The 16,908-nt window shown below is 34.1% G+C and overlaps 1 protein-coding gene across 3 annotated transcripts in view; it reads left to right on the forward strand.

Annotated features, from left to right (window-relative positions):
• The first annotated feature begins 308 nt into the window (after positions 1–308).
• LOC149785014 (cysteine-rich venom protein TEL1-like) overlaps positions 309–16,908 on the forward strand; it is a 33,227-nt gene continuing 16,627 nt past the window's right edge. Inside the window, exons 1-6 of one of the 3 annotated variants that reach the window (XM_089931175.1) lie at positions 309–409; positions 2,721–2,782; positions 3,586–3,670; positions 4,991–5,067; positions 14,686–14,776; positions 15,623–15,765. In XM_089931175.1, the coding sequence (XP_089787301.1) occupies positions 325–409; positions 2,721–2,782; positions 3,586–3,670; positions 4,991–5,067; positions 14,686–14,776; positions 15,623–15,765 (543 nt within the window). In that variant the 5' untranslated portion in view covers positions 309–324. Of the gene's footprint in view, positions 410–1,671; positions 1,716–1,824; positions 1,948–2,720; positions 2,783–3,585; positions 3,671–4,990; positions 5,068–14,685; positions 14,777–15,622; positions 15,766–16,908 lie in introns of those variants that run through there. The other 2 variants (XM_089931177.1, XM_089931176.1) reach the window with 2 other exon arrangements.

A 16,908-nucleotide genomic window follows, 5' to 3' on the forward strand; every position in this document is an offset into this window, starting at 1 on the left:
TATGTCGTGCAATGAGTGGCCGACGTGATCGTGTTCTGTGTTTTCGACTGTGCACGTTCGAGTCGTTAACTGCGTTGTGGTCTGAATTGTTATATGTGTCGTCGCTCCTTCAAGATTGAAGAGAGACGAGCAGAGACAATTAAATGAGAGCAAATGGCTTTTCAGTAATAACCTGTATTTTTTTAATTACAGGTTAACAAAATCTTTGTGCTTTCTTAACGGGCATTGAAGTTCTCTTGCATCTGGTCAACGAAAGTCTTAATCCTTCATGTCTCAAGATTCTAAACTCCGCATTACCTATTCGGCGATCTACGGTCAAATGTGATGCCTCCTGCTGAGCGGCTTCTACTTGACGGAACTGCTTATTTCATACCATATGACTCTACACCCACCATCGCAACTACAGCTGGTACGTATCTATATGGTATAATGGTACTAATTGTACAACCCCAGGTAGGCGTAGCTTAAGGTGTAGGAACATAGTATTCAGACATAAACAACAAAACTAGCTGTGATTGGTGCACTATGTAAGAGTTGTACTTTCTCTTAGGCTTAAAAAAGTTGAGCCTCTTGGCAACAGTTGAGATTATGTTAATTCCTATCAAGATCATATTTTGTATTTTTAAGATTTTTTTTTTAAATGTGGTACACATGACTGAAATGTGTCTGTTGTGGCTTGGTAACTCTTACCCCTGTCTAGTTCCAGTAGAGTTATCTGTCTTAAATGCAATTGAGTTCCTGGTACTGTCTTTGTGACCTTGACAATCTAACATTGTTCTCTACGACAGTGTGTGACACGCATGCTGATGTAGGATAGAAAATATATTTATTTAATAAAATATTAGCATTGAGGCCTTTGGAAAACAATTGGTACCGTGATATCATATACCCAGCAACCAGGATCAATAATAGATCGTGTTTCAAAGCCAGTTTACATTTAATCAAAACCTTAACTTTAACGAAACGAATATTATTATCCATGTGTTTTTCTTATTACAGTATAAGTGATACTCCCAACCACCAGTAACCAATAAATTGCTGCCTAGGTTTTCATTAAGTACATACATGTCATATTGGCAATACTAATCAGCACATTTTCATTACCCCCAAAAACTTGTACAATTATCATGAAATCGTTGTCTCCTCTTAGCATCGATACAATTTTCATGAAATCGTTGACAGTAAATTGCCCAAAGCAGCCTAATTTCGTTTCTGCTATTCCACTGGTTACCGTTGTTAAGTCCACACGTAGAAGGAAACAGAAGTATACAATCCAAGAGACAGACGTTCAGATGAATGGGAATAAATAGATGGTTGCTAGTATTTCTTTTTAGAACATTTGATGATTAATATGGTAAAAATTCAGTTAGTAAAGAAAACGCCCGCCCTAAATAAGAGATGTGGCGAGCTTAGTACAATAAAGGAGGACGTTTTACTGAATATTATCTGAGAACTGTATTATTATAGAATTGACTCATATGCCATTTATCAATTCACAGTTTGCCATCAAATCAATGGATCGTTCAATTTCACATTTATTTCATCTTTCTACTCAGAGCCTAAATACAGACTGGTAATCTATGTCTTAATAACTCGTGCATGTCTCCAATTTATCAGCAAACTCACAGAGATGGTGTCAGTCTGTTTTAGTCGTAGCGTAAATAAGCGTCATAGCAACTGACGTCTCCTTAACAATTTTGAATTGCCGTTTTAAGGTGAGGTTTGACTGTCATGGCATTCTGATAAAACGGGATTATAATTAAAATAATATAATTTACTAGGCATTTATAAAGGATAGAGCCATACAAATTTGGCAGTATTTAATAGCATTTGTGTCGTACGGGTCGAATATTTTGGCCACTGTATTACTTGAAGATTGCATAGTGGAAATTGCAATGGAAAATACATTTTGCACCTACTTGCTTTTGTTTTTAGTAACAGCGAAAGGTTTGTTAATTTTTATAGCATAATAAATTTTAAATTTAATAATAAAGTACTCTTTTATAAGCTGAAATTATTGATTCATAATTGATAATATATGTGTTATGGTCGAAAGATAGACACAATGGATCGCTTTATTCGTTTTTTTTTTTAAATTTTTATTTTGCTTGTTTAATTTTTTTGTGGGGGAGGGCAGTGTCTTTTTATCAATAGCTGAACACATTACATCTCATTAATATGCACAAATTCTGTTATCGTCGTGATTGCGTGGGTAATCTGTTATTTCTTCCCTTGTGTTTTCTTTACTTTTTTTTCCTTTTTGAAGTCATAAATGCATCTTGTTCTACTCACTTCGATACGGTAAACCACTTAGCAACTGACCTTTCCTAAGTCTATTTATCTGACAAACTAAATGTTTTTTTATATAGTTTGCGGAAACTTAAGCTACATGCGAGTGTATATAAATATTTATCACACACTTACTTGTCATAGCAGGGAAATATATAAAGTAAGTTACTGCCCAGCAGGCTGTGCGATAGTGAACGTTTTAGGTTTACCTTATGATAAACTATTCTCCTTGGATTTTATATCGTAACGTTTTTAAACAGATTTAGCGCCAATATTTGTACAACCTACTGTTGAAAACAATTTCATAAATAATATATTGTTCGAATATAAGATAAATGTCCATTCAGCACTCCAAAGACTAATAACCTTACCCTGGTTATAAGAAATACTTCGTGTCTGATATACTTGTTTTCCAATATTGATTTATTCAGTGTTGACAGCCTCAGCGAATTCTGGTGCAGAGAACACGATTATCCTCCGCAGCAAAAGAGAGGTAAGTAATTTTCCATGATAGTTCAAATGCACACTTTAGATTAGGGGTCTCAAACTCAAAGCACCCTGAGGGCCGCATGAGGCCATCTTCGATGGCCCAAGGGTCGAACCACCTTTGCCATCTCTCATGACACTTTGTGATGCCAATAGTTTTCCGGGCCACGGGATACTGCTTGGCGAGCCGCATGTTTGAGACCCCTGCTTTAGATTATAGTCAGTAATTTTTTTTATAGTATGAACCTAAGTATGTGCTTCCGCGTTCCAATGAGCATTAAACACACAGAGAAAACAGACATGATGAGATGGACTCTGTTTACAAAATGTTTGTAATTGTTAAAAATGTGCTTAAAGTTGCAATCCTGTTTTCAGTTTACGTGCAAATACAAAACTCTGAAGCGAAACCTTAACTAGCCATCTTATTTTTCTCAAGACATGTGCACTATAATCTTTGTCATGGCACATTTTCAAGGGGATTCATACCCACGTTCCTAATCCTTTCTTTCATTTCCCTGGCCTTGGAGCATGATTTTTAAGACCGAGATCTTAAACAAGTTATAACAATAAATTAACTGAAAATTCTATCCCATTCTAAACCATGCTGGAGGAGTTGCGCACGCATCCACAAACGAAAATCGTGTCATGACAAAGATACATTTTTAGACAGTACGTTATTATTTATAAATTATGGTCGCATTCAAGCAAAAGTTTAAAAAAATGTCTCATGAGGGACAATAGCAAGGACTGTCAATTTTCAGACAATCCTCACCAGTGTCAAAAATTTTCTCCTGTTAATCTATTACTTAGGCAGCGTATTGCGAAGACCGATACAAGCAGTGGCCAGATCATTCAATGTGCCTTCCGAGAAAGAGTCAGATCGTTGGCCAGACAGGTATTTTCGATAGATTATTCATACATATTCTCAAGAAATAATGCCAAACTGTTCCCTAAGTGGCGCTCTCGTTTCTCTCAAAACGCATTGGAATCGAAAGCTGAAAGCTGCAAATTTCTTGCAGAAATGGCTGCTGCTGTTATTACATTATTTTTCAAAGAGTTTGCGCTATAATATTGGAAACATTATTTTCTATGTATCTTGCCTAACAGATCTAGATATAACAGTATTATTAGATAACAAACCATCTTTTCACCAAAGTTAAATGAAACAAGAAATGAAATGACAATTCAAAACGAGGCTGACACCGGGGTCAACGGTCAGTTCAGACAGTGGCGTTGTTTACTGCGCCATCTATGAGGTAATTTGGAGCTAATACTCCCATGTCTATTTCTAGGTTTCACTCTCTGCAATCTTAAAAACCAAATGTATATTTTACTTTAAGACTGAATCTGATCAATGCGAAAATTCCAAGCGATATTAGAGGTATTAACTTTGATTCTATTCACAAAAACCATATTTTGGGCATGTGGCACAAAAATAATGACCGTATATACACGGATGGAACAATCATAAGAAAAAGAAAAAATGTCGGAAAATTGTCAGAAACCAAATTATTTTAAATTTATAGAAAACGATTTGTTTTTTTTTTTTAAACTTCCTACATGCATGGTCTATCAGCCAGGTACCAGATAGCATGTATCTCCTAAAACAAAATTCAAAACTTAATTATGTTGTTCATCACTTATTTACTGTCATATATTTTGTATGCTTAGTTTGCTTACATGAAAGACATATTTTATCTTCGCTGATACACACGATATGTTTACTTAACACGCAATATGTTTACATGAATGACAATTTATCTTCTCTAATAAGCACCATATGTTTACTTGACACACAATATGTTTACATGAATAACATATTTATGTTCTCTGACACAGACAATGTTTACTTTATACACAATATGTTTACTTGAATGACATATTTGATCTTCTCTGAAAAATACAATATGTTTACTATATGCACAATTTTTGTTTACATGAATGGCATAATTTATCTTCTCTGACACACACACTATGTTTACATGACTGGCATATTTTATCTTCTCTGACACACATAATTTTCCTGTTTAATGAGAAACATGGGATTAGACATTTCATGAATTATTCAGAATATCAGAATGACATTACTGAAGTACAAAGACTCTTGCACCATGAAACTTTTCACGCGGATGGAGGAGTATCATCACTTGGGAAATAAATTGTCGCTAAGTTATTTTTCTTGTTTAATTTCTAAAAATCATCTTTTGTCCTTCAGACCAGCAAGAAATTGTCAGAGTACACAATATGTACAGAAGCAAGGTTGCCCCACCGGCTGAGGATATGGTGAAAATGGTAATGGCTATTTCCTTGTTTTTATATAATAAAATAAACTAGAGACAAACAGTCACACATATAATTATATTGTTATAAAGGATATACAATATATCAATTTAAATTATACAATTTTATATAGTGCATTAGCATTAAGTCCATTAGGATACAGAGTATCTAACTTATGAACCCAATAAGTTTCTTTTATGAGTCTATTCATTTCACCATGCACAATATCTATTGGCATGAAAGAAAAATCAAGTAGAGAGTGATTATTGGTGTTAAAGTGTGTTGAAACATTAGAGGAAAACTGAGGATCTCTATAATTTTTTATATGAAAGCGATGATTATTCATTTTCTTAGAAACTTGTAGTGTTTGTCCAACATATTGCATGCTACATTTTTTACAGGTTATTAAAAAAATCACAACAGTTGATATGCAGTTAGTGTTATCGCGTAGAGAAAATACCTCTTTTGTATTGGCACTACTGAAAGAAGTACTTTCTCTTATGTTTGCACATTGAGAGCACCGGTGTCTGTTACATTCAGATGACGAAAAGTGTATTTTTTTTATTTTCTGTCTGTTTAGTTCTGATTAAAAAATCTTGCAAATTTTTGGGTCTTCTATAAGCGAGAATTGGTTTAATTTTGAAAAGTGATTTGACACTAGTTTTATTGGATAAATTTAGGAGACTTTAATATTTATTAATTATACGACCTATATTAGGTAATGAAGGATTATATTGTATTGTGAAAGGAATTACATCTCTCTCTCTCTCTCTCTCTCTCTCTCTCTCTCTCTCTCTCTCTATTTTACATTCTGCTGTGTTTAAAGCCTCATGTTGAGTAAGATTACGGGCTTTGTTCAGTGCAGAATCAATTATGTATGTAGGATAATTTCTATTTTGGAAATAAGTTCGTAATTTATTCAAAGAATTTTGTAATTGACAATCATCTGAAATAATACGTCGGTATCTTTTGGCCTGGATATATGGTATACCGTTTTTACATGACATGGGATCACATGAAGAATATTCTACATATTGGTGGATATTAGTTTCCTTGATATGAATATTTGTAGAGATAGTGTTATCAATATTTTTTATTACATTTACATCTAAAAATGAAATATGCGTACTTGATGCAGTATAAGTAAATTTAATTGTCGGATGAAAATGATTCAGGCGATCAATACATTTTTTCAGTTCTTCATTTGAATGGTTCCAGATCATAAATATGTCATCTAAAAATCTGAACCAAACAGATGGATTAAACTTTTCGTTTTGAAGAAAATCTTTTTCTAATGTACCCATGAAAAGGGAAGCGTATGAAGGAGCCATAGGACTACCCATTGCTGTACCCATTATTTGTATGTAATTCATATTATTGAATTGAAAATAATTGTTTTCCAAGATAAGTTTTTTTATTTTACATATATCTTCACTAGATAGTGTGCTATTATTAAGATTGTTATCAATAAAATATTTACATGCTTCAATACCATCTGCATGCGGAATGTTGGTATATAGTGATGTTACATCTAATGATACAAGGATTGAGTTATCAGATAGCTGTGGAATAGACTTCAACGTTTTAATGAAATCAGTGGTATCTTTAATGTATGAAGGAAGTGATTTCATTAAAGGTTGTAAAACACTATCAATAAATTTGGATAGGTTATCAGTATAGGAATTACAACCTGATATAATGGGTAGTCCTGGATAATTTAAAGGTAAATTATGGTCAGGATTTTTATGAGTTTTGGGTAATATGTAGAATTGAGGTGTACGTATGTTAAGAGGGGAAGTATCAAATTCCTCAATTACGGAATTATTATTTTTAGCAATCTCATTAATGCATGTTGAAATATTTGATTTAATTTCTATTGACGGGTTTTTGTCAATATGTTTGTAGTATTTTTCATCATTTAATTGACGTTAAACTTCTTTAACATAATCATCTTGATTCATAATAATAATAGTGTTTGATTTATCAGCCTTTTTAATAACTATACTGTCGTCATTCATTAGATTATATAAAGACTTAATTTCGTCCTTAGAAATATTACTATGATATTGCTTTTTATGATTATCAGTTAATATCTCTTTTGTGATCGCGTCAATATAAAAATCTAAATATGAATCACGTCCACTAGCTGGTGTAAAAGATGATTTAATTGTGTTAAAATAACCCATTTTTTTAGAATGAAAATAAATCGATTTACTCTCTGAATTGTTGTATGCTTTATCATAAAAAAAAATTCTTTTAATTTTAAGCGTCTAAAGAAATTAAAAATTTCTTCAGCTAATTTAATTTTATTGTGACATTTTGGTTTGGGACAAAATTTTAGCCCTTTGCCTAACAGTATATAGTCATTATCAGTTAATATTCTACGTGAGAGGTTTAAGACTGTTTCTTTACCTCTCTTAATTTGTTTTCTTCGCTTTGTTTCTTTTTTCCACTCTTTTCTACTTTTGAATCTGTGGAACCTCCTATTATTTTGTTTTGTGATGTCGTCTCTATTAGACCTTGTAAAATCTTTACCAGGTTTGTCAGTGTCTTTCTCATGGTCACTGTTTCTGATTCCCCCCGTTTTACGGCTTCTGCGTATGTCTTCTTTGTTGTGCCCTGGGGAGTCAAGTTTGTTCGCTGTTGTTCATCCTGTTGGTTCTTGTTTGAATTTTCAAAATTCCTACTTATGTTGACTCTTTGGGTTACTGAAGTTTTGGGAGGTGCTATAGGAGTATTACTCTTCCTTGCAGTAGTTTCTATGGGTTTTGAATACTTCCTTTCTTGCTGTTTATTACTCTGTTGTTGTGATGATTTGTTGCTTTTATGCTGCTGTTTATTCTGTTGTTGTGATGATTTGTTGCTTTTCTGCTGCTGTTTTTTCGGTTGTTGATGTATTATATGCTGTTCTCCATTTTTTTTTACTTGTTTATTTTTCTCTTCTTTACTCTTTCGTAAATTGTTCAGTTTTTCATTTTGCTTTATCACAGTTCTTGTTTTTATATCAGATTCAAAGTTAAGCATTTTCATATTCCACGAATGTTTCGTATCCTACCTTGTACTCTTAACATGTGTAACCAGACTGTGTAATTATCTTATATATGTTGCTTGGTAAAGGTCGATGACAGAGACCCATTATTGTTGGCCATGCTAACATTTTGGCTTCCATACAGATGTGTGTTATAGATATTATGCTGTTTATCATTTCTCTTTATCTGCATTTAGATATTGGCCATAGATGAATATTTTGCCAAAAGAAACAAAATCTTAGATTAGTATCTTCAACGTTACATTGATAATCAGAGCTAGAGACACAAGACATCGCATCAGTTCTTTCAATGTTAGCTTTATTTTCAGCAAGAAATGCAGAGCACTTTCAATATAAAATCTATTTTCACCAAGAGAAACCAGACTGTACATGAATTTTTCAAGGTTAGATTTGCATTCAAGTATATAAAAAAAAATAGACAGCACACTAGTTATCTGAAGGTTTCAAGGTATCTACCTTCATTTGAAAGAAAGCGGCAATTATTTCAACAATGTGGCAAAATCGAATTATTTTCTATAGAAACATTTGTATTATTTGGTGATATTTCAGCTATTGAATTTCATACCAGCAAACTGTATTCAATATTGAATAAAGTTCCTTTGCTGACTCACTACCGGTGATACCTTTTAATTGCTAAAATAGTTATCACCAAACAAAGACAACAAAATAGAAGCTGATACACGTACAAACTTCCAAAAATAAATCTGTATCATGGAATTCTGCTTCAGTCATTGGATCATGTGCGAAAAAATATATGAAATAAATACACGTTGCATACTAACAACAGCTGGACAGTGTGAAAATTGAGTACTATGAATACAGAAACTATCCTGAAATCCTAGTATGGTTCTGAATGTTTACATCTTTAAGTTGAATGAACTCTAACTAGGAAAATCTGAGTTCCACTACTCAGTAAACTAAAAACTATTTTCGGTCCCAAATTGCAATTTTACACAGCAATCAACCGCATAACGCCCAATCGTAATCAGGCAGGTGATTACATCAATGTCTTTCAACAACATATAGCCACACAGAGTCGAATCAAGTGGAACATAGAAACACACACACACACACACACACAGATGAGATGAAATGGTACATATAACAAATTATCTGTTTCAGAATTTTCTTGTTATTCATGTTTTGTCATAATAAATATAGATTAATCCATATTTAAATGGAAGCCTGATAACGTCTCATTCTTATGTAAAAGTACGCCTGGTCACTTTTTGGTCTTTTGTAGAAAATGGAGTACCATTAAATTGAAAATTCCGTAATGCAAACGATTTAATTTATGCTTTCGGCCTTGAAACCTGCCAGTGTACATTTAAAAAATGAACTTTTTCTCATTGTCATCAAAGTAATTAATTCTTCTGAACATTTTGCCCGTCGAAGGATGTATCTTGTTGAGAGACTAAACATTTTTTTTTTGTATTTACTAATTTCCATAGTTACAGTTAAATTCATATATCTGAAGTAACATTTATTGTCTGCAGGTGTAAGAAATGTTCACACGAGATCCACCCTTCAGCAGTTTATTTCCATTACCACATATGTATACTGACAGCATGTGCTTGACAAGTTAGATACGTAAATATCAGAAACGTGACTATGATATAAACCTTGTGTAATAAAATTTGAGTTGCATTCAGAACATTTATCTGGTCATACATTGAAAAACTACCAGCTCTTTGTTTCTGGCTGTTATTTTGAAAAGAAAAGCGTGAAAAAACGATGGATTCCACACTATTCCAACAAAGACCCAGACAATAATTTATTTTATGAAGCGTTAGAGTATTCAAAATATGTCAGTAAATTGCTTGCTTGTAACTCTCGAGGGATTACTCCATTGTATGGATGTAGCAGCGAAATCATGTATTTGTCAAAAGATATTAATTTGGTGTTCTTTTGAGTCCACTCTTTACTTTACAGAAGGAATGCACAGAAGGAAAATAACGTGATTGGTCATACCAAAAACACAATAGGAAAGCATACAGTAATTGGACATGCCAAATGTTTCTGGGGTCATAACTTTGGAGCGGAATGGGGGGCTGAAAACCGAAAATGTATGCCATTTGCTATCTCTAAAATACAATTAATCGAGCAGACAAACAATAATATTAATTAAAGCATAATAATATATTCCTTCGTACCGAGTCAAACATTCAGTTCTTCTTGTTATGTGTTTGGCATTAAATATTATAGTATTCTCGAGAGCTTCTAACAATAATATACAAACTTTGTTATGTATATTTGATTTAATTTAATTGTTTGTTTGTTTAAAAAAAATTTTTATTCCAGTGAACGCTATTGTAACGTAACTTTATTTACTGGATTTGACATTGTCTAGAAATTCAGTTCATTTCTGTTTGATCTGACTGATTTTTGTAAACAACTAATAATAGAAACTTTATGTGTAATGCTGACCTACTTTCTGACCTTGATTCAAAATCAATGAGAGTTGAAGTAAACACCTTTTTACTTTTTTAAAATTCTTACTTAGAGTAAGATTCGCAAAGTGGCATCGAAGCCATACTTTGGAGTACGTGATAAAAAACATGTAGCAGTTGTATAAAACTCTGGTTTTTCTAGAGGAGTGATCCACATCCGGGCATCTGTTTTGCCTCGTAGCTAGATGTATTGTTGATGTTTTGAGAAAGAATAGTCATACTTGCTATAACACTGGAGACGTCTAGGTGTTTTAAGTTAAGACCATGGGGGGGGGGGGGGCTAATTATTTTATTTTTCTTCAAATTTTTTGGATTCCATGAGATTATTTTTCCCTGGAAATACTAGTGCTCTAAATTAATTCTTGGACAAGGACAGTTATCGAAATTTACACAGAATTCGAACACTGGAATATTAATTTCTGTGATTCAGCAAAGAACTGTTGACACATCAGTACGACGCTGACCATAGCATACTTCATCACCTTCCATTTTGGATTTCATCGGGATTTGAACTCAGTTTCATTAGGAATTTTTATTACTAGGACTTCTACTTTTTTATTCTTGGATTATTCTTGGATGATTTTAGGATTTGATTCGTAGAACCGTAAGTTCTTTTTCTCATTTTTACCTTGTTTTTCTAGGGAAATAAATTATTTGTTAAATTTTTCAAAGCTTGTTGTCTTCACTTTTTCCTTGTTACGTTTTGTAAGAGCCTAACCACGTAACAGCTTCAAGAGGCTGTTAATCTTATTGCAATAAGTACACTGTATTAGGTTAGAGCGTCTGCCTCGGATACGGGAGGTCGTGGGTTCGATCCCCGGTCGAGTCATACCAAAGACTTACAAAAATGGTACTAACAGCTGCATCGCTTGGCGCTCAGCATTAAGAGGTTAGTGTTAGGACTGGTCGGCCTGGTGTCAGGATAATGTGGCTGGTTGGTACATCGTGTAACGTGTCTGTGACATGATGCCCCAGTGCTAGGGATCACTATCAACTGCCACACTGCAGACATTGTAGCGATATGTCTGAAACATTGTTAAAGCTACGTTAACGATCCAAATCACACACACACACACACACACACATTGTATTATATGCAGGAAATGCACCCAGTAATGAACACAATATCAATAAAGATACCAGAATTACCATGAGATTACCATGCATAAATATAATCTTTCAAAGACTTCTAAGTAAACTATAGATGGTTTCAAGACGGTGTTTATTGCAGACTCTTATTCTTCATAATAAGCAAAGTCGCAAACCATACCTGTTGCCATCACTCTCGCCACTTATACTAGCGTTAATAACCATCACAACACACACCACATGAAAAATTATAGAAAATACCATTCAGATTCAGATATTATATTTGCAAAGACGTAAGCGGTTAGTCATTATTCAAACGTCTTTCATAATGTACAGCTCTGATCAGAAGTGACCCGTTTCTTGAGAACATAACGCCAACACATTAAAGACTTGAATTAATCGAAATCCCACGTCTCGAACTGGTTTAGCTGCTAAATCATAGCATGCCGTTTTAATTTTCCAACGAGCCTTTGATCTAATTGTGGACGCGGCAAGTAATAATAGAATATTTAAACGGGTCATCACAAGATAGTACATTTGATGGTAGATTTTATGAATTAGGTTTTACTGAAGGAAGTTAACACTATTAATGCTACTTATCAATAAAAGCATTTTTATAAAAGAAAATTTCCTCTTATAGTGCTTCTTATTTTGTTCTCTGTTCAAGGTTTATATAAAAGTAAATTTCTATGTTGGTTATCAAACGATCGGAGAAAGGTGACATATACGAGGCACTTTGAATAACGTTCTAACATGGGTATCCCCCATTATCCACTAATAGGTATCTCCCGTCATCACCTAATGGGTATACAGTAAGTTAATAAGGGGGGGGGGGCAGATGTCTTGGTTCGCCAAAACAGCTGATATTTCATTTTTTCGAAAATGACCAAAGTTGTGTTTTTTAATTTGTTATCCTTGAATCCTGAAGCAAAACTATTTAACGCATCCGGATAACAAGAATTCGCAAACTCATTTCTGCTACCAGTGTAATTCATGAACCAACTGGTTCTCTATTCATCGGTGCCCCCCCCCCCCCCCCCCCCCCCCGCTAATCCTCTTTCGCATCGCAGCGAGTGAGAGTGATCCAGACATCGATCAATAATAACGCCTGGGCGCAAATCTTCAAAAATAGACGTCTACCTTCGAATCTATCAGACAACCAATGGTAGTTAGATTTATGGGAAGAGGTAGGGGGATTATATTTTTTGCAAACGCCTGCAGGTGTCGTTAATTTCGAATAACGCCGATTTCTTTAAAATCGACATTCGAATTTTTGTTAGTGTTTCTCGACTTAATTTTAATTGCGTGATGTTTTATTAATAAAAGAAAAACGAATCGTGGATGCGCTGTGCAAGTTTGCTTGGATTCGGCTATAATTCTTCACATCTTTGTACTGTTACTGTAATACGCATTTTAGTTTCTGTATAGACATGTCTATATTTTTGTAACAAAAATTTAATAAATAAATCGATTTTGTTAAAATTGATGACTCCTGTAAATGCTTAACAGTAATTTGTTTGAGGGGAAATTAATGGTCTAATATGGAAATGACAGACATGCATAAAATGATGACTGATTGTCTTGAGTGAATAATAGAATTTAGATGCCAGGAAAAGCAACCAAATGATATTAAATTGCAGAAATTTCGTTGGCCGTCAAGGTTCCGCACCGGACTCGTCGGGGTGGGGGGGGGGGTTCACAGCACTCCACCAAACCCCTGGCTGACGGGAGTATTCGTATTCTGGACCTTTGGACCATCATCGTCGACCTGGGCGCCATTTACACCACTGGCCCCGGGTGCCATTTACCCTTAGTATGCCACTAATTGGTTAACCCCATCATCTTCTATTATGTATTCCCTATCAGCCCCTAATGGGTATATCTAAGCATCCCCTATTCGTTATCACCCATCATCTACTATTGGGTATCCACCATCATCCCTAATGGATATCCCCCATAATCCACTAATAGGTATATCAACATCATCCTGAATTGGGTATCCCTCACCATCCACTATTGGGTCTCCCCCATCATCCACTAATGTGGATCCTCATCATTCCCTATTGGGTATCCACCATTATCCCCTATTGGGTATCCACCGCAATCCACTATTGGATATCTCCTGCCATCGTCCACTAATGGGTATTTTGAAAGTTTCACCATACACTTCAATTCCTTTTCATAATTCCTCTGTGTGTGTGTGTGTGTGTGCGGGCGTACGTGCGTGCGTGTGTGCTTATGAAGGTTCCAGCACAGGCTGTCTATTTTTAAAACTATTAATGTGCTGCAATAATTAATTACATAAGAGTCACTGCAATTCCAGTGATGAATTATTATTAAGATAAAAGCTGTGAACGTTTGCTAATAAGATATACCTCACAGACTAAAAGATGCTGACAAATTTACATCGAAAATCAAAATAGAGTATTGCATATTATTTTCGATAAAATATATGAATGACAAAGATATAAATTTTTAAAATGGTGCCTTCATTATAAATGAAATTATTCTTGTAATGATTAATGATTTTTATTGCGTAAATTTAAAAGCAGCGTGTCTTAATTATACTTTTCATTCCTCGGACACATTTGCTTTATTGCCGTTTAAAATTGTGACCAGGGGAAGTAATGTCAACAACAACATTAATAGAAGACCAAAACCTACAGCAGGTGTCAATCAACTTTCAATTTGATATTGGTTATATATAAAGATTATTTAAGACGAGACATATAAATGTTATGTTGTGTAATATTGAAGAACTGTCCTATTTATTATCCCAGCAATAATTCATACTACGCCATACTTTCTGATATCCCAAAAACTGCACTACGATCTATTAAATGTATGCTGCCTAATGTTCTGTATTGTTTTCTCAATACCTTTTATGTGCGACAAGCTGTTTTCATATTCTCTGCAATTTTAAGCTTCAATAAATCTCACATTTTCACTCTGTAAACATACACAGATTATTTAATTCAAGAACTCTCGAACTGGAATATATTTTATATTTAAATATTTGTTCTTTTTGTTATTTATGTACAGGACTGGGATGAGGAATTGGCAGATATAGCCCAAAGATGGGCAGATAAATGTAAAATAACCCATGACACAAACGCCCAACGACTTATTCCAGGTAATTGGTAATTATTGTATTCAAACAACAGAATCAAATTTGTGAACACAGCCAATCAACAAACAAGCATGTGCAATATATGAATAAGATAGCAGGCGTTGTAATCATTTCCTGTGAGTCACACGTTTTAGTGCGTTCTCGTATACAAGAGAGAGAGAGAGAGAGAGGTCTTCAAAAAGAACAAAAGATTTATTATGAGAATCAAACACAGCATTGATAAAAGTCGTCTGAACAGCTTTGCATATCTCTGGTCATAAAAAAGTCAATTGTACTATACTGCATACAACTATCGTCTGTATACTTCCAGTCAAACTCTATACATCTACCAGGCCCGAGAGTAGGGTGAGGTACCTTGAAAAACAGGCTAACACACTACTTCATCGGAATCAAGTCAGTTTTCATGAAATATTCTAAACTATGTTCAGATTCTGCTTGAAATACTGCACTAACACAATGAACTGATGTAAAACTCCTGTGTGTCGTGAAGACATTTAATTAACCCATGGTGGAAATTATTGCATAAAACTCAAAGAAAGCTTCGCACCTAAATATCAACTTTTAAAATACACGTAATTATTTGTAAGTATGTATTTCTCTACTAAGTGTAATTCGATGAATGCAACCTAATTTAAATGAATGCATTTGACCCAAATTCCTTTTAAGGCATGAAACTATCAACAGGTTGCTGTAGGCATGAAAATCACGTATAGAAGCAAAATGCTATTTTATATCCACGCGAGATTAAAATGCAGGATTTTCTTTGTAAGTAGATGAATACGCACATAGTTTGGTAGGTAAGAGGTTTGCCTCTCACAAATAATTTTTTCTTTCCGTCTTTTGATGTAGGACGGTTTCCGGTGGGCCAGAACATTGCAAGTAGTCCACTGAGTTTGACATGGCCCAAGGTTATAGAGTTATGGTACAACGAAACCACCAGCTTTCAATATGGAATATCTACGGATCTGATGAAGATAGGCCACTTCACCCAGGTGGGAGATAGACCTATAAATATATTGATTCTGTAACAATAACCCGACACGTTGTTTGGTACAGAACCAAAACATTGATTATTAACAATGGCGAACAGAATAATTGAATATTCCAAAGACATTATTTCTTTCTTTTTTTATTGCTAGTAATCATTCTTCAGATTTTAAATATCTAAGTTCCTGATTTTAAAAACTTATTCACGTAATCATGCGAAAAATGAGAAACAAGCATCGATATATGGAAATAATAAATACATTAATGGTTACGCAACAAGACCTGCAGCTAATGACAGTTATCTTCAATGGATTAGCGATTAAAGTTGCAATATGACCATTAATAATTTTATTTGGTTGTTTTTGGAATTTCTTGTGTATAAAATTAGTATTACTTCTCCGTAACGTATTGTTTAATTTATGGAAGTCTTGTTGCAATGCCAAGAGACCTTTTCCATTGCATGCTTATCACATTTGTAAGTGATAATAAACATTGATTGTTAAGTTTGTCAAACTTTTGAAAATTAGGATAGTGTTTCAGGGAATTCAAAACCTTCTATTTGCATGTAAGAAGGCGGCATGAAATATGTCACAATAGCTACTATTTACAACTCATAATATGTTTAGAAATGGTTTTGTTGAATGTATGAAGGCGATATGAAAGATGTCATAATAGTTCCACTTACCACTCAGAATGTGTTTGGAAATTATTTTGTTGAATGTAAGAAAGCGGTATGAAAGATGTCACAATAACTGCCATTTACCAGACAGAATGTGTATGGAAATGTTTTTGTTGAATGTAAGAAAGCTGTACGAAAGATGTCACAATAACTGCCATTTACCAGACAGAATGTGTATGGAAATGTTTTTGTTGAACGTAAGAAGGCGGTATGTACAGAATATTTCTGTACCAAATCCTTTGTTTGACTAGTTGTAAATGAACGTGGAATAACACAACCCTACCTGAAGTAGCCATTCCGAATTTCCTGTCTGTGCGAGCGAGAACATGGAATAAGCCTTTTTCTTGAGAAAATGCACTCAGCAACTTGGACTTTCTAAGTTTAGCCGTCTTTGTCGAGAAACTTGATCAGATTTTTTAAAATAGATTTTCATAGGTGTACAGAAACATTGTATGTCTCGAAGAAATTA

This window comes from Sinohyriopsis cumingii, chromosome 13 (genome assembly GCF_028554795.1).
Source record: "Sinohyriopsis cumingii isolate HCF-2022 chromosome 13, ASM2855479v2, whole genome shotgun sequence".
Taxonomy (NCBI): Eukaryota; Metazoa; Mollusca; class Bivalvia; order Unionida; family Unionidae; genus Sinohyriopsis; species Sinohyriopsis cumingii.